Source organism: Rhincodon typus, chromosome 36, assembly GCF_021869965.1.
Source record: "Rhincodon typus isolate 14 chromosome 36, sRhiTyp1.1, whole genome shotgun sequence".
Classification (NCBI taxonomy): Eukaryota; Metazoa; Chordata; class Chondrichthyes; order Orectolobiformes; family Rhincodontidae; genus Rhincodon; species Rhincodon typus.
In genome coordinates, this window is record NC_063367.1 from 7,913,424 (window position 1) to 7,938,501 (window position 25,078).

At 40.7% G+C, this 25,078-nt stretch overlaps 1 protein-coding gene across 1 annotated transcript in view; it reads right to left on the reverse strand.

Moving 5' to 3' along the window:
* Positions 1–25,078, reverse strand: part of vps13c (vacuolar protein sorting 13 homolog C) — a 167,404-nt gene that overhangs the window by 82,490 nt on the left and 59,836 nt on the right. Inside the window, exons 26-35 of the mRNA XM_048617031.1 lie at positions 24,475–24,707; positions 20,947–21,179; positions 20,380–20,472; positions 19,748–20,113; positions 14,891–14,980; positions 12,951–13,106; positions 9,674–9,938; positions 8,855–9,015; positions 4,986–5,107; positions 2,402–2,699 (exon numbers count right to left, since the gene is read on the reverse strand). Coding sequence (XP_048472988.1) covers positions 2,402–2,699; positions 4,986–5,107; positions 8,855–9,015; positions 9,674–9,938; positions 12,951–13,106; positions 14,891–14,980; positions 19,748–20,113; positions 20,380–20,472; positions 20,947–21,179; positions 24,475–24,707 — 2,017 coding nt within the window. The remainder of the gene's footprint in view (positions 1–2,401; positions 2,700–4,985; positions 5,108–8,854; positions 9,016–9,673; positions 9,939–12,950; positions 13,107–14,890; positions 14,981–19,747; positions 20,114–20,379; positions 20,473–20,946; positions 21,180–24,474; positions 24,708–25,078) is intronic.

Here is a 25,078-nt window from a genome sequence, read left to right on the forward strand (position 1 = left end):
AGGCCAGGTCAATAAGATGGTTTAAAAAAAAGTCACAGGATCCTGAGCTTTATAGAGAGAACTGGTATGAGCTTGATTGTCACATGTACTCAAATAAGTAGTCACCACTTATGATGCCATCTGAAATACAAAGGTACCTAGGTACAGATTCTTAAGTACAAATTCTTAGAAAAATAAAGAATTAAAAATTCCAGCATTACAGATCATAGGAATAAATTAGAAAAATTAAGAAATGAAAAGGTCAGAGTAACAATCCTTCCCACCCAATCCACACTGACACCTAACCTCCAATCCGCGCCAGCCTTCACCTCAAGCCTGCGAGTCCAGGGCATAGCTGAGAAGAAAGGGGGGAGAAAACACAAAAGAGAAAGTAAAGAGGAAAAACAAAGAAATAAACGGATGCACTAGTGGAGCTCTGGCTGAGGAGTCCTACTCCACCACCATCTTGGAAGAAATACAAGCATAGAGAACAAAAACAAGAAGTTACGCTTCTCCTTCGTGATTTACTGCTCAAGTCTCAACTGAAGTACCATGTCCAATTCTGGGCATCGCACTTTAGGAAGGATGCCAATATCTTAGAGGGGCCGCAGGGAGAATGACTGGAATAATCCTAAACATAATGAATATTAGTTACATACTCAGATGGAAATTTGGAATTCCTCTTCTCAAAGTTCAACCAGTTAAGTGGAGATAGAAATGTGTAAAATTCTGAGGGGCTTTGATAGAGAGGCAGAAACTTGGCTTTCACGAGGATGTGTGTTCAAAGCTCATCTCAAGATCAAAACATAACAATGGCTACAAACAGTCCGGTTCAGCTTCAGACAGTTGTCACAGAGAGGTTGAGGAGCTGGTTAATAAGCAGGGCTTGTCACGATGACCGAAAACAATTTGGTGTTCTCAATATTTAATTGGAAGAAAGATCTTCTCGTCTCACACTGAATTTTAGACAAGCAGTCCGACAATTCAAATAGAATGGAGTAGGCAGAACAAGCAAGATAGCAGACAGCTCACCATCGTGGGTACTGCAAAGGAATATGTGGCAGATCAGTACTTAAAGAACAGAGAGTACGTAGTAACTGAGTTCAAGAATTTTGATGTCAAGATGAAGGATGGGAAAAGACAACAGAAGAAGAAGAATGTGACTGTATAGAGTCGTACATCAGTAAAGGAATTCTGAAATCTGGCCAGAAAGACAAAGATAGGCAAGTCTCGAGATGACAGAGATATGAAACAGAGTTTTACTGGTGGCGGGACTAAGAGTGGTAAGAAGGCTGTGGAGTCAAGAGGTGGAAGGATACACAGTCTTAGTTAGAGATCAAATACAATATTTTCAGTCCTTGATAGGCCACTGAAGCTGCACACTATTAGGATGAACTTGACTGGCATCAGCAGTCAAGCAGTGGGATCAGGGCCTATAGCGCAATACATCTAAGCCTGTCTCAATAAGGTTGTTTAGTTCTTGCCAATTTGGACATGTAAATGTTCTGGCACTTGTATAAATGAACATCGATTCAGCATTGGATAAACTCAGCAACAATTGTAAAATCAAGAATGGTAGTGCAAAGATAAATCTCATTACTAATCACAGATCTATGAAAACTGACTCTATATTTATTATACTAACATTTAACAGCATCAGAGAAATGGATGGGATCCTAAAAAAACTTGGGACATCCCAGAAAAGAAGCCATAGCACATGCGCTAAATGCCTTCGAGACTGGTAGGAACGTTACAGCACTAAAAGTAGTACGTGCAGTGCGATACACAAGAAGCAATGAATGCATATTTGTTGACTCTGCCAAAACCCACACAGGATTTGAGGGTCACATGCATCATGATCACATTCTCACCAAATGCCAAAGACTTTTTGACTAGGTCATTATTAGTGCTGAGAGTAGGACAAACTAAGTAGTCAGGGTTCCAACAAGGGATAAAAGATATGGTTCCTAACAGTACACCCCACATAATTAGAGGACAAGATGAGGTTAAGGATGGAGGAAGATAAGCATTTTAAAATAATAGGGCGAGTACTGCAGCTTTAAAAGAAAGCAGTATCCAAGATAGGGGGAGGAGAAACGGTTTTGGGTTAAATAGCATAGTGTTTCAAAACCACACTGGGGTTTCTCAATGTAGCACAATACATTTATTTTGATGTTACAGCATCCATTTTATTCAGCACGCTCTGTGAAAATGGGAGGTATTATTAAACACAATCAAAACAAAACTAAATCACGTTTGAAGTGATTAATTAGCAATAAAAAAGGCATTTACTGCTAAACAGCAACTTTAATTTAAAAATAGCGCTAAAACTGATTGTACTTTCAATTGAAACAACCCAAATTCCCAGATAAGCATGAATGTATTTAGCTGCAAACTTGCACTCTGGTTGAATTGGACTCACCTCCAACATATAACGTAAAGTATATGGCAGCAGATTTCGAATTGTAACTGTGGGGTAGAGGTGAATGATATATGCTGGATCCCACTCATCTTCACCATGATTACTGATAAAGTTCAGTTCATCTGGAATAGCAATGATGTTAACTATAAGAGGCAGGAAGTTCATCTGAGTTGAAGGGCACTGCAGCATGCATCGGATCTCCGTGCTCCTGTGAAGCTCTTCCTTCCACACAATGTATGTTGTTGACATTTTGAATTGGTCCTCCAGTTCACCTGATGGCTTCAGGAACAATTGCTCCCTTCACAAAAAAAAAGCAATATTTCAGTCCTTTGTACAGCTCCTACCTTATCATAGATATTCAGAATCAACTTGTTCAGATATGCTATTGAGCTACCTCAGGAGGATCTGGGACTTGAAGCCAGACATCCTGGTCCAGAGGTGGGATACAATCACTGCACCACAAGAACCATTTTTGTTTTAAATCAATCTGTTCAGAATTCTTCCAGAGCAGTTGGGACTTGAACCTATAGGCCTGGAAGACGAGTAAAGGCACTATCACTGTACCACAAACAGCTCACCAATTGGAAAGATTCAGGTATTTGTAATCAACTGTCCAGGCATGTTGTGACACAACACTGGAGTAGTACGGATTTAAATCCAGAAGTGGGGACTGGATCACAACAGCCCTCTCTCCAATCTTATCATACGCTTAATTACACTTTCACATTAAGTGTCCCTTCAATAAAGCTGTCCTTCTATAGAGTTACCTGAAGTCAAATGAGTTTTTAAGATTAAGTGGTTTGTAATATTAAACAGCGATTGTCGAATAATGTTCAACCTTGCTTCTCTTCTCGCAGCCATCATTCCAGTCCTTAATTCTACTTGTAAATCTCATGACGATAAAAGGCAATTTTGTTTAGATGAAAACCTACACCTTCAGATGAGAGCAATGCACATACAAACACAAAATTGCTGAGCTGTAGCCCTATATTGCTTGGCTGTTTATTAACAATGTGATTGACTCCCAGAGGTGCCCTCCAGGCTGTCTCTCTCAAGTCTGAGCTTTGAGAATCATAGGAGTCTTAACACCAATGAAAAAATTTGAAAAGATATTTGGAGGCTAATGCCCAAGGGACATTTTTGAAGACTATGAGAAATGAACAACTCGTGCTTTTTTTAAATTAAATGGATGCACAAATATATAGCACAGCAGCGTAAACAAGCTTAAGTACATAAATTGTTAGATTCTCAGTACAAACAAAGAAAAGGATTCCCATTTATTCCATTTCAAAAAGGGGATACACTTCATAATGTTTTCCCTGTGATACAACTCCAAATAAAAAACAAATTTATCTTCAAGCTCTTTTCAAAATGCTTTACTAAAAGAAAAGAAAATTTGAATATTTCCATAATTTGAGCCAAGACACACTAGGAATACTGCCTGACAAAAAATAAAACTTTTATTAAGCAATTATTTTTAATTTGCAAGTGTGGACGTTTGATTATATACAAGAAATAATATCATTAAAACTTTCTTTATATGTTGTCAATATTTATCATAAAATGCTTTTTTTTCCAGCAGGGCAATCTGCAATGTGCACACTATTAGAGGCAGGTAGCATATAAGCAGAGGTGACCCTAGGCTGTAGTCACCCTGGAAACAGTTCTGGTGGCTTGAAGGAGATTACTGAGAGGCTAGCAGCAAGCCACTGACATCTTGGAGCTTCTAGAATCAGCTTGTAAATAAAGAACTACAAAATGGTGACAAAGATGGCTATGCGGCATATCAAACAGTCCATGCTGTGGATGGTGAGTCGGGCACAGGCTCAGTGGCTGATCATGCATGGACAGCCATTTCTTTGGCAGATCAACAATCGCTGAAAGTTTGGCTGGACAGAGAGTGTGGCTGGATGGGGCAGCTTTGTGTGAAGTTGCAAACTGTGGTCAATAACAACTGTTCCCCAACCAAGTTTGCTCATAGCTTGCCCAGGGTCACACACTGGATTTGACAGATCAGATTCTATGGCAAACTGGAAACAAAAGACAAGAAGAGATTTCAGCTCCTGCCACTGTGCCCCTTCACCCCATACATAATGTTCAGAGGGCCTGCGAAGACTTGAGAAAGGTAGAAAATGGTGTTTCATCGGAGCAATGCTGGGACCTCTGTCATTCATCATTTGTGCCTAAATTTGTTATTAGCAGGTGCCTTTCCATCACTTTGCAGTGACGTGATACTAACCTGTGTTTCCATGCATGCACAGTCACTGTGCCATGACAATAATCACAGCTTTCTGGAATACTGGGAGTATCGGCACAATGGGAGCACTGAGGAGGCATATTCAGGTAGAATCTGAAGTCTGGGGTAATTGAAGATTGCTGGAATTTGACAGGAGTGGGTAGAGAGATGAGAAGAACGTGGAGTTTGGTGGGAATGGGGGGACAGATTTCATGGAGTTGTTTTCCGGTTGACAATCCTTAGTGCAGATGTAAAGCAAAATCACTGCTCTGTCATGGCTAAGCAAATCTAATCTTCCCAGTTCTGACAACAGAACCAACATTGGACAATGTTAGATTAAATTTCCACCTGTAAGAGTGTAAAGGCACATGGAATTCCTCTTCAGGATTAGCCACACCAACAGTCTCCAGTAACTGTTCAGCTGGAATAAACTTGTAGATGATAAAGGAAACAGAGAAGTGGTTCTTGATCTATAGATAGGGGATAAAAACAAACAAAGTGAACTTTCCTGTCATTTATACAAGCTTCACCTCCAACTATCTAATTTTGCAACAGTCAAAAGCCTTGTCCATCTTCTTAAGTTTTAAGCAGAGGATATGATCAGCATTTCAATAAACATACATCTTGAACACCAAACCAGCACATAAGTTTATAAAATTGGTGCCACCTCGTGCTTCCACGAGGAGCTCGAACACCTTCCACTCCAACCTTAAGTTCAGCTGGACAATCTCCGATACCTCTCTCTCCTTCCTGGACCTATGTTTCCATCTCTGGCAACCACCTGGAAACCGAAATCCATTCCAAGCCTACTGACTCCCACAGCTACCTAGAATACACCTCCTCTCACCCACCTTCCTGCAAAAGTGCCATCTCCTATTCCCAATTCCTTATGATCAGAGGATTAGATAGGGTGGACAGTGGAAGCCTTTTTCCTCAGATGGTGATAGCTAGCACAAGGAGACACAGCTTTAAACTGAGGGGTGATAGATATAGGACAGATGTCAGAGGCAGGTTCTTTACTCAGAGAGTAGTAAGGGCGTGGAATGCCCTGCCTGCAAAAGTAGTAGACTCGCCAACTTTAAGGGCATTTAAATGGTCATTGGATAAACATATGGATGATAATGGAATAGTGCAGGTTAGACAGGCTTCAGATTGGTTTCACAGGTCGGCGCAACATCGAGGGCCGAAGGGCCTGTACTGCGCTGTAATGTTCTACGTTCTATGTTCGTCTCCACCGCATTTGCTCCCGAGATGAGGCATTCCACTCCCGGACATCCCAGATGTCCTCGTTTTTCAAGGTCTGCAATTTCCCCTCCACAACGGTCGAAAATGCCCTCGACTGTGTCTCTCGCATTTCCCACAACTCATCCCTCACACCCCCTCCCCGCAATAACAACCAAAACAGAATCCCCCTCGTCCTCACGTACCACCCCACCAACCTCTGGATCCAACGCATCATCCTCCAGCACTTCTACCATGTGTAATCCGACCCCACCACCAAAGACATTTTCCCTCCCCACCCTTATCTGCTTTCCGGAGGGACCACTCTCAGTGACCCCCTTGTCCGCTCCACACTCCCCTCCAGCCCCACCACACCTGGCACTTTTCCCTGCAACCGCAGGAAGTGCTACACCTGCCCCTACACCTTCCCCCTCACCCCCAGCCGAGGCCCCAAGAAGACCTTCCACATCAAACAGATGTTCACCTGCACATCTGCCAATATGGTATACTGTATCCGCTGTTCCCGTTGTGGCCTCCTCTACATCGGGGAAACCACGTGGAGGTTTGGGGACCGCTTTGTGGAACACCTACGTTCGGTTCGTGACAAATGACTGCACCTCCCAGTCACAAATCATTTCAACTCCTCCTCCCACTCCTTAGATGACATGTCCATCCTGGGCCTCCTGCAGTGCCACAACGATGCCACCCGAAGGTTGCAGGAACAGCACCTCATATTTAGCTTGGGAACCCTGCATCCCAGTGGTATCAATGTGGACTTCACAAGCTTCAAAATCTCCCCTCCCCCTACCGCATCCCAAAACCAGCCCCACTCCTCCCACCCCAAGCCCCACCCCCATCTCCTACCTACAAACCTCATCCCGCCCCCTTGACCTGTCAGTCCTCCCTGGACTGACCTATCCCCTCCTTAATTCCCCATCTACACTCACTTTTACTGGCTCCAACCCCGCCTCTTTGACCTGTCTGTCTCCTCTCCACTTATCTTCTCCTTTATCCATCTTCTATCCGCCTCCCCCTCTCTCCCTATTTATTTCAGAATCCCCTTCCCCTCACCCATTTCTGAAGAAGGGTCTAGACCCGAAACGTCAGCTTTCCTGCTCCTCTGATGCTGCTTGGCCTGTGTTCATCCAGCTCTACACCTTGTTATCACAAGGTGATAACATTTTCTTCATTAAATCAACTTTTTCATTACATGACCATTCAAAAAACACGCTCAGATAAAATTACAATTCAAGCCTCTGTCACTGTTGCTCTAAACCAACAAGTAGAACCAGCATGATACTAATCCAGGGATAAATCACTGTTTAGTTTTCATAGCCTCATCAGAAAATATACGGTATCCACTCAACCTGTGCAGTTTCTGTTAATTAGCCAGACTAGTTCATTATCCACATAGTCCTTTCCTACTTCAAGGAATGGATTACTGAGACACCTGAAGGTTGATTTAGTTCTGAACTTTCCTTGTGGTTTGGAGCTGCCTATTTTTAAGAGACAAAAGGAGGGACGGAATTTAAAGAAAAGCCCGATTGAACTGCCTGTTTTTAAGGGACGCAAAATGGCCAAAATTTAAAAAGCCTACCTCAACAAAAAAAAAAAAAATGTGCCTTTGAGAGGTGGATTATTCCAAAGCAAAAGAAAGCATTATGTGAATGGCAAGATTCCAAAGAATGCAAAGACAGCGATAAAGAAGGTTAAAAAAAATTGGGAGATTTGTAACAAAATGAAATTGTAACACAAAAACTTTGAAACAAATCACTAAGAAACAAACTACAAGTAATTAATCCTAGTTTCATTAAAGATGTATTCAGCTATAAAAACAGCAGCTAAAGTTATCTTGCAGAAATTAGCTGTTGCTTTGAAACTATAACAATATTAGTAAGTTCTCGTTAAAGATTCTTTAAATAATCACAGATAGATTTTCAACATAATTATAATATTAAAGCGATGTCTGGCATATCTTATTTGATTTGCTAAAAAATGTTAATAGAAATAATTATAAAAATTACAATTATTATTATTACAGATTTTTATAACAGTATCAACTTTTTAACATTAAAAGGGATAATGGAATTTGGTAACAGATAGCCAGTACAATGGACAATAGCATTCTAGCAGTCCCTAGAGATAAGAATGACCAAAAGAAGACAGCCAGTAACTTTGGAATGCAACATAGAAAGTTCCCAAGGCCTAGTGATTACAATAATTGTTAAACATCATTAAAAAATGAAATAACCTACGGCTGTCCAAAGGAGTGTCCATCATTGATCAGGTGTTTTACATGAGTGGTCCCACAAATGGGAAGGGAAAGGTACAGTAACCACGTTGTGCATGAACATTGTAACACAAAACGTAAACAGGTACTGCTTTTTACTGTAAAATCAGAGTGTATCATTGGTCTCTCTTCTGATTTGAGCCAAAGATTAAACAGGTAACTGCGTCGTCACATCAAAGCCAGATTCAGGGAAGATCCTTTGGCCCCCTCCCTGCGCTAACCAGTTTCTTGCTTGAATATAAGTCCACTATGTGCCTTCATCCTGTCTGCCACCTGAGTCTATGTCTCCGGTCAGGGGAATCTCGCACCTACACTTGCCAAAATGTTATTTTCATAATTATCATGCGTCATGCTTATGGAAGGACAAGGTTGGATAGAGAACATACAAGTGTAGATTTCAGCCCATGTGTGAAGCACAGAACCAAACTACTCAAAATTGTAATCGTATAATTTGTCCAAAAGTGAACCAGGAGACACTCTAACAAGAACAATGACTCAATGTCCATGCCCCTTAGTGCATAAGAGGTCATTCCAGGGTAGAATGGAGTCTCCCATCCAGTTGTCTTTTTTGTCACAAAACAACCTAAAGTGTCATGAAGTTCACACCTGATTAAAATAATTAATGAAACAGTTGTATATGGTCAGTGTCAGCATTGAAGTGAACTTAGGAAAAGCAACAATAAATGTACTGAAGAAAAGTTATTACCTGGAGAGGGGAACGGATGATAATTCTTTTATCACCTTCCACAACATCTATCTGGGCTAGAAGTGACACTGAATGTGTGCTGCCAGAGTGGAGGACATTATACAGACGTCGGCCTGGCTTAGCAACAGGGATATTTGCTACTTCAGTATAATCACTCGGCACTGTTAAAATAAAATTTATTTTCTTTAGTATAAAACATAATCATGCTACTTTTCAGCAAAGCATTGATGTATACCTGAGAGAATTAGTATAGAACTTTATTTAAACAATTTTTTGTTCATATTGCAAATTTGTGGCACAATACTTTGGAAAATTATTCAAACAATTCAATATAATTTTAATAGTTAAACCTAAAAGATTGTTTTATAAACTAGTTAATTGGGACTGGAAGCGTCAGATACCTTGGATACGAATTCAACTTAGCAGCAAGATAATTTATAATGTCAACATAAAAGTCTACAAATTTTATGTTTTGCTCAGTACAGGAAAAGTTCTAGCTCACAAGAGTTCTAGACGTGTTCTGATTTGCCTCAGAGTCACGGTGATTAGGTGGAACGTGACTGAATGGGACAGTATCCATGGATTTTCATATGTGAATACAGAAATAAAGAAAAACAGAAACCCAGCTCAAATTCCAAATTACTGCTTGGAGTATCAAAGACCAACAGGCAAATCCTTATTCCTTACACGGAAAAAGCAAATGCATTATTCTTGGTGATTTATAAACACGTTCACTTCCCCAGTTTACTTCCTTCATATTCCATGTAAGAAAATGTTTCTGCTTGTCATGCAAGTATTTGCTCTCATTGTTCAACTTACCTACAGTTAAAGTAAAAAGGCTACTTTCTTGTCTTTCTAACACAGAAAGCTTTCCTCGATTTCGGGGTTGCACAGCCGAATAATCAATTTCCAGTATCTGCCCGACATCCAGATGATGAAATTTTTGATCAGGAGGCAAACCAATGGCACAAAGATTTGCAGAGTGATGCACATCCAAAGGAATGCCCAGTGCATTTTCTAAGGTATATGGCACTTGGTCCTTCAGTGAAAAATCAAAAGTTGAAGCAGTTCCTGCCGAAAATGCCTGTAGAACATACACACAATTCATATGCATGTTTGCCACATTTAAAAATGACTAGCATTTCTGAAAGAAACAAGAAGTGTATCTGCACTCAAAATATTAACTCTTTCTCTCCTTACAGATGCTGCCAGACCTGTCGAGCTTCTCCAGCAATTTCTGGGAGATAGTAAGAACTGCCGATGCTGGAGTCAGAGATAACACAATTTGGAGCTGGAGGAACACAGCAGGCCAGCAGCAGGGGAGCAAGAAGGCTGACGTTTCGGGTCAGGATCCTTCTTCAACCCAATTGTCTCAATGTGGACTTTACTAGTTTCAAAATCTCCCCACTCCCAGCCTCATTCCATGACCAACCCTCCCTCTCATCCCCACCTCTTTGGCCTGTCCATCTTCTCTCCCACCTATCCGCTCCTCCCACCTCACTGACCAATCCCCAGCACTCCCTACCCGCACTCACCTATCACCATCCCACCTACCTTCCCCAGCCCCACCCCTCCTCTCTATTTATTTCAGAGCTCCCTTCCCCCTCCCCCCTTTCTGAAGAAGGGTCCCAACCCGAAACGTCAGCTTTCCTGCTCCTTTGATACTGCCTGGCCTGCTGTGTTCCTCCAGCTCCACACTGTTACCAGCAATTTCTGGGGGTTTTTTTGTTTCGGATTTCCAACATCTGTAGTTTTTTTATTTTGTTCTCACATTTCTGAAACTCCTTTCATGACCACAGGGCATTGCATGATACGAGAATGTAGTCAGAGTTGTAAAGTAGGAAATATTTCACAGAAACTACATAAGCAACAGTAACATGTCTGTCTAAATGTATAACTGAATGGCAACAATAATCAGGTCACCGTAAGTAGAACTTTTATGGATTGACATCGGAATCAATTGCTTGAACAGGCCTTCTTAATTGCTGTAGACTGAGGTCAGTAGTGGAAAACAAGATGGTAGCAAAATGGACCAAGCAAATCGATGCAGCAATGAGAGCTTCACTTTGCATCTAACAATACCAAACATGATCCGAGAGCATGTTATAGTGACACTGGATTTTCAAAATTAAAAGCTCAACTACCACACAAAAATAAAATCACAATAAGAAGTGGAATGGCCACATGGCTGTGATCTCACAGTGATACGGATACTGAGCAGGCACACATTCTTAGCAACTTCACAAAGGTTAGAAGAGAACATCTATAAACACTGCATATTACAACAGCTGTGTAGATCATAAAATCCCAGTTTAGGTTTTTTAAGAAATCATTTACAGGATGTGGGCATTGCTAGTTAGTCCAGCACTTATTTCCCACCCCTAATTGCCCAGAGGGCAGCTAAGAGTCAACCCCATCGCTGTGGGTCTGGAGTTGTATGAAGGTCAGACAAGGCAAGGACAGTAGTTTCCTTCCCTAAATGGCATTTGAGAGTCAGGTGGGCTTTTACAACAACTGACAATGATTTCATAATCATCATCAGGATCTCAATTTCAGATTTGTATTTATTTCAAAATCCACCATCTGCATGGCAGGATTTGAACCTAAGTCTCCAGAACATTGTCTCAATCTCTGGATCAATAGTCTAGCGATAATACCACTTGACCATCACCTTCCCGCAAAATGCATTCAAAACAATTATACAGACACATTTCATCGCCTTGCTTAACAAGAACTTATCCATCTATACAAGCAAAATACTGTGGTTGCAGGAAATCTTAAATTAAAAGAAAGTGCTAGAGAAACTTAGCAGGACTGGTCACATCTGTGAAGAGAGAAACAGATTTAACATTTCAAATTGGATACAACTCTGCCTTAAAAATATTCAAGGACTCTGCTTCAACCAGCTTTTCGATAAAAGAGTTCTAAAGACTCGTAACCTTCTTGGAGAAAAAAAACCTCATCTGTTTTAAATGAATATCCCTGATTTTTAAACAGTGACCTCTAGTTCTAGATACTCCCGCAAGAGGAATCTTCACATCTACCTGGTCAAGATCCTTCATCTTACAATCAAGTCACTTTTTAGTCTTTTAAACTCCAGCAGACAAGTCTGACCAACTTTTCCTCTCAAGAAAACCTGCCCATTGCAGGTTTTGGTCTGGTAGGCCTTCTCTGAATTGCTTCCAATACACTTGCATCCTTCACGTAATGAGGTAATCAATAGTGCACACAGCACTCTGGGTATGGTCTCACCAGTGCCCTGAATAACTGAAACATAACCGGGTCTCGACCCGAAACGTCAGCTTTCCTGCTCCTCTGATGTTGCTTGGCCTGTTGTGTTCATCCAGCTCTACACCGTGTTATCTCAGATTCTCCAGCATCGGCAATTCCTACTATCTCTCTTCTTTGGTGTTCAGTAATTCTCACAATAAGTGACAACATTATATTATCTTTCCTAATGATTTGCCCTGTCTGCAAACCAACATTTTGTCATACATGCACTAAGACGCCTAGATCCCACTTTATCTCAGAGCTCCGAAATCTCTCTTCAGTCTACATGTTTGGTAAAATACATGTCTCAACAGCTTCCTCACCAACCAACTCTTGCACAGTCACGTAGTTATAGAATCAGGAATAACTCTAACCCCATTACCTTGGTTCTTCAATCAGCATATTCTTCACCTGGAACCCTATCTTCCCCACAAAGCAACATTTCAGCCACTCTCTGCTCTTAGCAATTCATCCAATCAACTCCAAAACATACATTGAATCAGTTCCCCCCATTTGTTCAAATAAGCAGTTGGTCAGGCTTCTTCCCCTGATTTTGCTCTCAATGGAATAGGAAGCTGGAGCTGGGTCAATACACGTTCGTCTACATTGCAAAGTAATTTCTGGTAAACTATTCCTTTTCAGCACCATCACTCAAAAACACATGATCAATTCATGCACTCACTAAACCCCCCTCCCACACAGCGTTCACCTAAATATCCCCCAATGTGGAACTGAATAACTTCCTTTGAACTGAATAATCTACAGATAAACAGTGTTATAAAACACACCTTTAAAAAATAGGATTTTAAAAGCGTTGGTATTTTACCTTGGCTAAGACATCAAGTACATTTAAGCTGCATTTGGACACAGTGATATTCAATATGTCTTTCGAGGAAATAGTAATGGCAGTCTGTGGGTCAAGAATTTGTAGGAAATCATCTCCTGGAACAAGAGCTGTGTCCTGGGCCATGTTGGTTTTTATCTGAATTTAACAAACACAGATACATGTTACCAATACTGCAAAATATTTTTGCAAAAATACTTGTCAGAAATATTCAGCCCAAAGTTTCTTCAACAACACAAATGCATCAACTGACTGCCACAAAAATCCCCCTCCTTGGTAAGCAACAATTCAGCTTCAACAAACTCTCAAATAGATTTGCTGTAAACTAAAATCTGAAATTTGAACGATATGAAGCCAATCACTCTCCGCTGTTGGCACTGATTAGTGGGGATCATTGTCATGTTCAGCCGTAGCTTCAATAAAACAAAGCACTGGTACAAAGCCACAGTTTTAAGCCAAACAAATATTGATAAATGCAATGTAAGTACAAACATTATGATCATACTGGAGTAGGTAAGGGAAGGTTTCACATTCATGCTTCACATGCTGTGAACAAAACATGTAGCATATTTCAGAAAGTAACACACTAGTCTATCTGACTTCAAGTAGAATTCGAAATCCCAGTTTACTTGAAAGAGTAAAGGAACATTTTTTAAAAAGTTTAAAAAAAAGGGAATATTCAGGAACAAGTAAAAACCCATGTAAACACAAATACTATAAATTTAAGCAGCTTCCATTTTAAACATTTTTTTTTAAGTGGCATGACTATTAGATTCCTCCAATTGCTTTGCACAGAGCTTTCAACATACAAGTTTTAACAATTCCTTATTTTAGCCCATAATAAAGGGAGCTATAACTAAGAGCAACGTACTCAGCTGGTATTTCAGACTAGAGCAGCTTATTTATTTTATCCTTTTTGATTTTTCTTCACCAGATCCACAAATTTAGCTTACATCTTTTGTGTCCGATTTTCAACACTGTGCTAAACGATGCTCCTTATATTTGATGAGAATTTATTTTTATTCCTCCATTTGTGGATGAGGGCGTCGCTGGCTGGGCCAACATTTATTGCCTGTCCCTAGTTGCCCTTGAGAAGGTGGTGGTGAGCTGCCTTTTTGAACCGCTGCAGTTCCCCTGCTGTGGGTTGACCCACAACGCCCTTCAGGAGGGAATTCTAGGATTTTGACTCAGCAACAGTGAAGGAACAGTGATATGTTTCAAAGTCAAAATGGTGAGTGACTTCAAGGAGAACTTGGAGGTGGTGGCGTTCCCATGTCTCTGGTACCCTTGTCCTTCTGGATGGAAGCGGTCATGGGTTTGGAAGGTGCTGTCTGAGGATCTTTGGCGAATTTCTGCAGTGCATTTTGTAGATAGTACACACCGCTGCTACTAAGCATCAGTGGTTGAGGGAGTAGATGTTTGTGAATCTAGTGCCAATCATGCAGGCTGCTTTGTCCTGGATTGTGTCAAGCTTCTTAAGTGTCGTTGGGGCTGCACTCATCCAGGCAAGTGGAGAGAGTATCCCATCACACTACTGACTTGTGGCTTGGAGATGGTGGATGGGCTTTGCGAAGTCTGGAGGTGAGTCACTCGCTGCAGTATTCCTATCCTCTGACCTGCTCTTGTAGCCACTGTGTTTATGTGGTGAGTCCAGTTGAGTTTCTGATCAATGATAACACCCCAGGATGTTGATAGTGGGGGATTCAGTGTTGGCAACACCATTGAATGTCAAGGGACAGTCGTTAAATTTGAATTTCGACAACAATGCTGAAAACACTCTCTCAAACCCAGTTACAATTACGAGTTCATGGAAGTCATAGAAAATCTATCACATAACTGGCACACAGCGCCCACATCAGAGTTCAGGAGCTTAACTTGGCCCTGATAAGTGCACAGATACAAACGATACAAGATCTCATTACCTGAAATGTCAGACTCCACCTTTTCTGGCCTCCAGCAACTTGCTCCAAGAGAGGTTCCCATACTGCACTAACTTCATTATAATAAAGGACCTGAAATAAAACAGTTCAATGTTATGAAGATTCCAATTGCTCACTAAACGCAGCCGAGCTTAGCAGTAAACAAAAATGTACTGAACAAGGTGCGGAAACAGCAGTTTAAGGCAATTGTAAATATAACCTCAGGACACCTCAAAGCGCTCTCCAGCTAATTTAGCAGCTCTGATGAATTATTGCTTTTTACAATGTAGGAAATGTCACTGATAGTTGAATGAAACAAGGGAAGAGGAAACACACCAGTCTCCATAAATAATGAGATGGAACGCAGGACTCTCAGACATTGTAGAGACGGGGTACAGCAAGTCCATGAGAGTTTTCGTTAAGTGAGGAGTAATTATTGAATTGATGCAATGGAAGATGGGTAGCCAGGGGATACGTGATGTTAATGATATTGGTCTAATAATCAAATCACTCATCAGACACTGACTAACTCTGTATTAAACACAATCATACATATTGTGAGTTATGACAGAAAACCAACTGATTTCTGCATTCGCAGCTTGGGGACTACAGCAGTCAAACTACCAGCAGGCATGATATTGGACATATGCAACATATGGCATCCATAAAAGAACACTTAAAGACAAGGTACACATATAAATCCCCCTCCCATTCAATATTTTAATCATTTATAATATCAAGTGAGCCTATGAGTTTCTAGAACACATAGGTAATTTGGTGATAAATCCAGATTTCATGATGGTGACTTTGTGTGGAGATGCCACTGATTTCCTAAGTCATCCATGATATTTGTCTATCTGAAATAACTCGAGGCCAGTATCCCATCACCAAGTGACCCTTTATTTACATGTGGAGATTCCTTGAAACTGATGCAGCTCCCTCAGGACCAGCTCTCAGAATGAGCAGGATGTCTGACACTCCTGTTCTTATTTGTCAGCCACGGCTCCCTGATTGTGGCTGTTATCTGGTCCAATCAGGGAACTCATATCCTATGACGTCCATCTGGCTGGCCTCATTACAATCATAACACTATAATTCCCATTTCTGTTGTCAAGTTTTTCTTTCATGGATTGCAGTTGCTGTTCCAGAATTTGGATTATTCTGACACACCACAGCCAAGTTTTGTTTTGCGTTAACTTACTGGTCCAATTCCTCCAGCAGTTTTTTCAGTGGTTCGAATCTTACTGGCATCTATTGTTTTATTCTTTAATAAGCTACCAGCTCATTTTGAAGTTTCTTGTTTGTGCATCATGGATTTTTCTAATTCTATCAAAGTTTTCACCTTCTGTTGTCCAGTATATTTTCTCCTCCACAACTTGCTGTAATAACTATTCAGCATCTTCAACTTTCTTTCTACTTTATTTGTTTTCTTGCTACTTCAGTGCTCATTTGGCTCCTTCTACGTCCTGCTGGAGTTCTTTCACTACAGCATTGTTGCTGGAATTTATTTCTGAAAGGAGACTCATTCATGTTCTGCATCTCTTCAGCATGTGCTGTGCATCTGCTTTTGCAGTTCATCTGGTTCCTTGCTCTCACTTACAGCTCATTCATTTTTGAGAGCTGAGCAGAGATATCTCCCAAAGACTTCTTTATCACAGAGATGTATTCTCCAGTTTCTATTTATCCGGAGCTCGTTGCCCCGCCTTTTCTGCTAGAATTTTAATTTTTCTGGTCACAGCAGAGAACTGAGATTTTTGCTCCACTCATTCAGAAGAAAATGAAGTGCTCCATTCTTCAATATTCAGTTCTGCAAATGTTATTAATAGTCAGCTACAGTTTTGGTTGTGTCTCTGATGTCTGATTGATTCGATTGATTGCGACTAGTGATGTCAGGCTAGCTCTCATGCATGCAACTGCTGTTCCAGCAGTGTCTATGAAGGAGAACATCTGTGACAGCACACTCCAGATGAACTGGTTAGTGCAGATGTGCACGTATAGCGATGCTTCCATGGAATCAGTGAATCATTGTATGCCAGAAATCTTATATTTGTAAATATCATCATGGATTCCTATGTCAGGGGGCAGAGTTGAGTATAGTGGCCGTCACTAAAGAGAAGGTGCTGAGGAAGCAAACAGGTCTGAAGGTGGATAAATCACCCAAACCAGATAAACTACACCCAGAGTTCTGAAGGAGTTAATGAGAACATTGTGCAGACAGTGACAATGATCTTTCAGGAATCACTAGAGTTAGGGAGGGCCATAATGGCTAATATAACACCCCTGTTGAGAGGGGAAGGTGGCAGAAGATGGAAAATTGTAGGCCAGTTAGCCTGACCACAATAGTCAGTAATATTTTAGAATATATTAAGGATGAGGTTGCAAAGTATTTGGAGGTGCATGGTAAAATAGAGCCGAGTCAGCACAGTTTTCTCAAGGGGAAGTCATGCCTGACAAATCTGCTGGAATTCTTTGACAAAGTAACAAGCAAATTCAACAAAGCAGAGCCAGTAGACATGATCTATTCAGATTTCCAAAAGGCCTTTAACAAGGCGCTGCTGAGGAGGCTATTAAATAAGATAAAATCCCATGGTGTTAAGGGCAAAGTATTGGCATGGATAGAAGACTGGCTGCGAGTGGGGATGAAGGGACTCTTTTCAGGATGACAACTGGCAAGTGGAGTTCTGCAGGCGTCAGTGTTGGGACCACAATTATTCACGTTATACATTCACAATCTGGACGAAGAAACTGAGGGCAGATGACACAAAGATAGGTGGAGGGTCAGGTAATGTTGAGAAAGCAGGTAGGCTGCAGAAGGACTTGGAGTGACTAGGATAGTGTATTCCATCTGCCATCTTTTTTGTCCAATGTGGCAAAGTCTGAGGCTGTGCACTTTGGTAGGAAGAATACAGGCGTAGACTAACTGGGGTAAGGCTTTGGAAATATGAAGCACAAAGGGACTGAAGGGTCCTTGTTCAGGATTCTCTTAAGGTTAAACAAGTTCAGTTGGCAGTTAGGAAAGCAAATGCAATGCTTTCAAGAAGAATACAAGAACTGGGATGTCCTGCTGAGGCTGTATAACGCTCTGGTTAGACCACTTTTGTAATATTGTGGGCAGTTTTGAGCCCCCCATCCAATGAAGGATGTGCTGGTCTTGGTGGGGTCCGGGCGAGGTTTGCAAGAACGATCCCAGGAATGAAGGGCTTGTCATGTGAGGAGTGGCCGAGGACCCTGGGTCTATAGTCAATTGAGTTTAAAAAGGATGAGGGGCATCTCATTGAAGCTTACAGAACACAGAGGGCTGGAGAGACTGAATGTACAGACGTTTCCACGAGGAGAGACAAGGACCTGAGGACACAGCCTCAGAATGAAGGGACGACATTTTAAAACTGAGATGAGGAGGAATTTCTTCAGCCAGAGCGTGCAACTCATGGCCACAGAAAGCTGTGGAAGCCAAGTTACTGAATGCATTTAAGACAGAGATAGATTGATTCCCTTACTAATCAAGAATCTAAGGATACAGGAAGGCGGCAAGGGAATAGGATTGAGAAACCTATCCAGCCATCGTCAAATGGCGGAGCACACTCGATGGACCAAATGATCTAATTCTGCTCCTATGTGCCATGGCCTTATGGTGTGTGGGTACACATTCTTCAGGATTTGCAGAGGTAATATACTGGCATTTGCCTCTGTGTCAATCTTCGCAATAATGAATATTACCAGTTTTCTAAAGACAAAAATTTTGTATTTTTGTGATCACTTCGGATGGTTTGATGCCACCCACTAGACAGATAGCGTGAAACCAGTTTCCACTACGTATATAGTCAGGTCTGGGTCCTTAATCACTTCAGTATTTGCTTCTAGAAAAACACCAGATGATTTTCATTCTTATGTGCAAGGTCTATTTGGTCAGTCTACAGCTCTTTGTAGTTGTATATGTCTTTGGGCTAGTACATTGTCTCTGACTTTTCTGCCATTTTACGTGTAAACATATTGAACTTTTGGACAAGACTTCTTTTTTAAAAAAAAACAAAGATTGGTTGATTATCTAACTTTTAGGTACTAATGCACTGACTGGTGAATGATTCCGTGTGTGTGAAGCCCTGGAATGTCAAATCATTTAGGGTGCTAAGGAAGATTCAGAGGGAGAAACACCAAAGACAATCTAATTATCTCCTCTGGTTATATTCCACCCGTCTTTGTTTACTATTCCAGGAATATACAAACAACAATTAAAAACCAACTGCAACACCTGAATTGTGTGTGTTCGTGGACAGGTGAGTGGTGAAGCTTGAGGACAAGTTTTTAACGCTCCTACACTGCAGATAAAAAGGATGTCAGTGCTGTGAGCCAGCCACCATTGAAAGGGAAAAAAAGGAAAACAATAATTTCAGCTGATCTACAAAGTCAAACATCTCAAAATCAACTGCTTCCCTACCAGCATCATTGCTGTTCCTCTTCCAAAACAATGAGAGTACAATGGCTGCGAAGCACTTTGAGATGTACCAAAGTTGTGAATGACAGTATTTAAATACACTTTTCTTTCTAATTTAGATCAATATGTATATTGCAGTGCTAACTAGTACATTCATACTGCCCTTAGAAATAAAACAATATTAACAACTCGCCAGGCAGCATCAGAGGAGCAGGAATGGGCCCATTTCTGAAGAGGGATCCCGACCTGAAACGTCAGCTTTCCTGCTCCCTTCATGCTGCCTGGCCGGCTGTGTTCCTCCAGCGCCACACTGTTATCTCTGACTCCAGCATCGGCAGTTCTAAATATCTCTCAATATAAACAGCTCAGCTTGTTGTAGTTACGAAGACATTATGTATCTTATCAAAGAACAGATTAGCAGAAAATACCTCAAGGGTCATGTCTGAATCAACACTGACAAATGATGTCCAATTTTCAACTCTTCCGGAAAACGTTGACTCAGTCAGAAGTAAAGGAATCGTGCAGTGACCGTGTCCACATTCAAGAGTAACTTGAATTAACGAAATGTCTATTCGGAAGCACTCCCCTGTCCTCTCCCACTTTTCTGTTGTGAAAGTCTCTGTTGCTTCACTGGCCATATCAACTCCCAGAAACCAATAATTACAATTGAAGACATCCTTCACGGCCCAGAGGTCAGTCACATCATCATTCACTTGCTGGATTTCCATCTCCTGCACTTTGGGGGTCATCGCAGACATGATTGTCATCACCGTATTTAAAATAATTGGGGAAACCTTCAAACAAAAGACAGTCAATTTACAAGACATTGTACAGAACAGTAAGATAATTAATTATTCAGTGGTTTAAGTTCAATTGTTGTTGCAAATATCTTTCTTTGAAGAAACAATTGAAAGTCCAGACATACGATAAATCACAACTATTACACTAAGGAGCCAAAAATAGCATGCTTTGTATATCATTCCCAGTGGAGGATAATAAAGACAACAGTGCTCCCATGACTCATACCTGTGAATACCAAAATTCGAGGACATTGTCTTACCTTTACAATTATCTCTTCTACCTTAAGACTGATATTTTGTGGCCCAGATAAGGGCTCAAAGAAGTCCAAGAACAATGAACAAGGCTGCAACACCTGAAAATATATAGTACGCCACAACAGTTAATAATGAAGGTTTTACTTTGGGTAGTTTGCAAAAGGGCTAGATTAAGGATTGAAGAGTCAATAATATTAAAGAAATTGAACCTACAAAAAAGAGGTATAAAACAAAAGAGCTGCAGGCCTGTTCTTTTTTTCTGATCATTATATCCTCTGACTGGAATAACATTTGTCAACATTTTCTGCACTATACACTATCATAAAACAATAACTTCCAAGCTTCTCAAAGACTAATGTTTTATTCCACGTTCCTGGATTTAACAGCCAACAATAACTAAAAGATAGAAACAGAGGTAGGGTAGCCCCTTGAACACATTCACCAAAAATGGCACAAAGCTGGTCAGCAAGGGATGCTTCTGATTTGGCCATGGCATCAATATGAGATTTCTACAAGTACAAAGAATTATGGATGCCCAAACCCAGTTGTATCCACAAAGATGCTGCTCCTACCGTGGTTATATTTGTTCCTCTCTTCTCTCGGAGGAAAGGACATGCGAGAACCTTCAGGTCACTGACAAGGGCGATCATCTTATGGGACTGCTTTTCACAGATGAACGAGAAGTCACAGTGGAATGAAGCAACAAGCGCAGGGGCATCTGCTTTTGACAGGTTTGCCACAAACACAACTTCAGGATTCATCACCAGTACTTTCACGTTAATTTTCTCTTTTGGGGTGTCTACAGCTGGAACAAAATAAAACCAAGTTAAGTCAGACTGCAAGTACGAAATATGACCAAGAAATATCCATATGGACAGAGAGCACAAAATTTCCATAGTGTAGTCTCATAAGACTACATTCTTAATTTGCGGAACAAAATATTCTATTCATTTATTTCAACAGGAATTCACAAAAAAATCTGAAAATATCAAAAGGTGCATTTCAAAATTGTTATGAAAAATAAAATAAGTTACAAGAATAGTTGGACAGATTTGTTATAACCTAATGTACAGATTTCTAGGTAATTGGATCGGTACGATAAACTTCATGCTGTTATGAATTCCATGTGATAGGAGCTTAAAACTAGAGAACAGTCTGATGTTTTGTACCTTGGTTTACTTTGGGTTATAAGAATCAGAATCCCTACAGTGTTTAAAGCAGGTCATTCGGCCCATCAGGTCCACAGTGACCCTCCAAAGAGCGTCCCACCCAGACCCACCTCTCCACTCAAATCACTGTAACCCTGCATTTCCCCATGTTAATCCACCCAGCCTGCATATCCCTGGACATTATGAACAAATACCCATGGTCAATCTACCTAGCCTGCACATCTTTGGACTATGGGAAGAAACCACAGCACCCGGAGCAAACCCATGCAAACACAGGGAGAATGTGCAAACTCCATACAGACAGTCGCCAGAGGGTGGAATCGAATCCAATCGAAAACAATGTGGTTCACTTATATCCTTTAGGGAAGGAAATCTATCATCACAGTCCAAACTTATGTGACTCCAGCCCCACAGGCAATATGATTTTCCCTCACAGCCCCTCAAGATGGACTGACAAGCTATTCTCATATTTTAGAAGGCAAGTCAATATTATTGTCTCAAAAGCAATAAGTTCTGGCCTAATTGGTAATGCCCTCATCTCTTGAATTAGAAGAAAAAGCATCAGAGCAAACTCTCTAATCTATTCGGTTGCTGTTCTGTATCTACACCAGTTGAATTTGGAAAGTTAAACACTTCTACAGAATTGAAAAAGACAACCGATTTGAATGGTCCAACTAATTATTTTGAATGCAATTTCTCGATGTAAAGCTGCTTAAGCAGCTTACAACTTGCACAGCTCATGTGGAGACTTTGGGATTGCTGAGAAGTGATAGCTGGCCTGACAACTAACCTAACTAAGATCTATATTCTTTCCTAGAAAGGTTTAAAGCCTGAATGGTGCATTAAACGGGAACACCACTGTAGTGACTGTAACAAGGTCAGCCAGGTAGACTTGTAAATACGAGTTCCCTGATTGGGACTGTTAATCTGATCCAATCAGGGAATCCTGGCTGACAAGATATAAACAGGAGCGTCACAGGTTCTGTTCACTCAGAGCTGGCTGTGAGGGAGCTGGATCAATGTCAAGGACTCTCCATATGTAAATAAAAGGTGACTTGGTGAGGGATGCCAGCCTCCACGGAATTATTTCATGCACCACCTGCAAGTTGCCTTCCAAGTCACTCACTGTCCCGACTTGAAAGAATATCGCAATTCCTTTGTTGTCACTGGATAAAAAAAATCCCAAAATTCTCTTAAGGGCATTGTGGATCAAACTACAACATGTGGACTGCAACGGTTCAAGAAGACAGCTCACCACTACCTTCTCAAGCGCAACCAGGGACAGGAAATACATGCTGGCCAGCTAGCGACATCCATATTCCACAAGTGAATAAAAAGAATATAAAATATGCACGTCATCAAACATGGAAGCTTTTTTTAAATATGACTAATTCTTGTGCCTATAGCTAAAGTGTGAGAAACAACAGCATTATTGGATCAGCCAATGGAAAATGAGCATTGTTTGGCACAGTGCCCCAAAATCCAACACAAATAGCATCAAATAAAATGCCTTTCCTTAGAGAACATTTATGGGACATTTATTTTGAATAGATCATTTAAATACAAGTATAATCAGACATTTACAGCAAACAACAGTTGACTTATATTCTCAATGCTTGCCCATATTACCAAATCAGGCCAACAAAGCTGTAAATTTCACAAATGTGAAAGCTTCATGACCTAGTTTCTGACATCAGCCATTTTTTGCCACCCCCACAAGACAGAAAGCCAATTAGGTCATTAAGAGACCTTGTTAAGAGACAGCGGGTATTGGAATCCAAGTGGAATTTTTCAATCGGATTCCAATTTCCTGACTTAGGCAGGCCGCTCAACATCCTGAGGGGAAGTACTTAGTGGAAAGTTAGGATATTATCATTCCACCAAACTGCTTTTTCTATTTTCTAATTCAATTTTTGAAAGTTGCTGGAAGGGGAACCTTCACGTTAAAGCACACTCTTAGTTACTCACCAGCCATTGCAGTTAGCTGCTCCCGTGAAGTTGGAAGGCACCCGATCAGCTGACCAGCTCGAGAGTTTGCCTGCGGCCCTTAACAGGGCAGGGAACACATTTCCTTGCCAATTAACAGCATCTTGGTAAAAATCCCAATGAGTGACCATTTCCCATTCCTCCCATTTCCCCTGGGGCAGTTCTAGACCTGGAAACCGTGCTGGCTCATCTTTCCTACTCCCTTACAGCAAATAAATCAGCCTTTTGTGTTGATGCAGGAATGCATCTACATGGAACTACTGGGCTATTATGGACTTTTTATATCTGGAATGGAAAATATAGCACATACAGACCAGTTAGCGCAATCAGCTTCTTAACTAGTTAACCAACTATCAGCATAACCCTCAATTCCCTTCTCTTTGATGTACTTAAACGGCCTCTTAAATACAAAACCCAGAAGTTCAAGAATATTGCGTAACAACCTGGTACCAACTGTGATTCCCCAAATGAAGCGAATGACCTATTATGGCACTAGTGTGCAATAGCAAATAGCTTAAAAGTTGTACAATCTGGATGAATGCATTCTCATTTGCTTACAAATAAAGTGAGACAGAATTCACAGTGCAAACTCACATTGTCCTTTTACATTTGTGGCAGTTATTAAAAATGCAGAATCTTGTACTTTTTCTCTTTGGATTAAAATTTTTTTCCCAAAAATAATCAATCATTCTGAGTATTGAATGCCAATACTGTGAATTATGACACCACAATGCAATTTTTATTCAAAATAGTTTCTAAGAAAAGTCAGCTCCTGAGATAATACATACTACTACTCCTCCAAAATTTCAGTAATTATTCACCATGGAATGGCTAAGCTGATCAATGTGCCACTTTGTTCAGGAGCAAACTTTGTTTGAAAAGAAAGAAATATAGTAATTTTTTTTTTCAAAAAAGACTTGGGATGCACAAACAAGCTATACCAACCACTGCTAGGGGAAGCCTTTCCAGTTTGCTTTGGATATAACTGGACAGATTTGTCAGCTGATTTTTCAGGCATAGCTTTGATGAAGAAATCTGCCACATTCAGCAAGAACTCCACACTGGCACAAAGGTATAAATGTTCCAGCACAGTAGTGATAGATGTCTCATCCTTCATCTGGTTGTACCGCAACTCAATCATGACCTTTTCCTGAGCACCTTGTTTCTTTTCAATCATTCTGCAGTGAAAGCAAACATTCTGATCATATAAAAACATTATTCATGCAGTAAATTATTTGTGAATCCAGTGCTGGATAATTTAAAAATGAGAAGAATAAAGACGAAGAAGGAAACAGATACATGTAAATGCTTTTCAAAAGGGGAATGAAGTGAGCAAATTCAAAAGGTAGAGAAAAGTAGAAGCAGACACACATAATAAAAAGCACTTTCAAGAAGGAGAGCGCAAAGAGAAGCCAACAAAAAACTAAATAGGCACCAAGTGAATACAAGCAATTTTCAAGTTCACGTAAATTTGAATTTTTAATGTTTACACCAGTTACAGGAATAAAGCTACTCCAGTGCCTAATTCATATGGTTATATTAACATTAT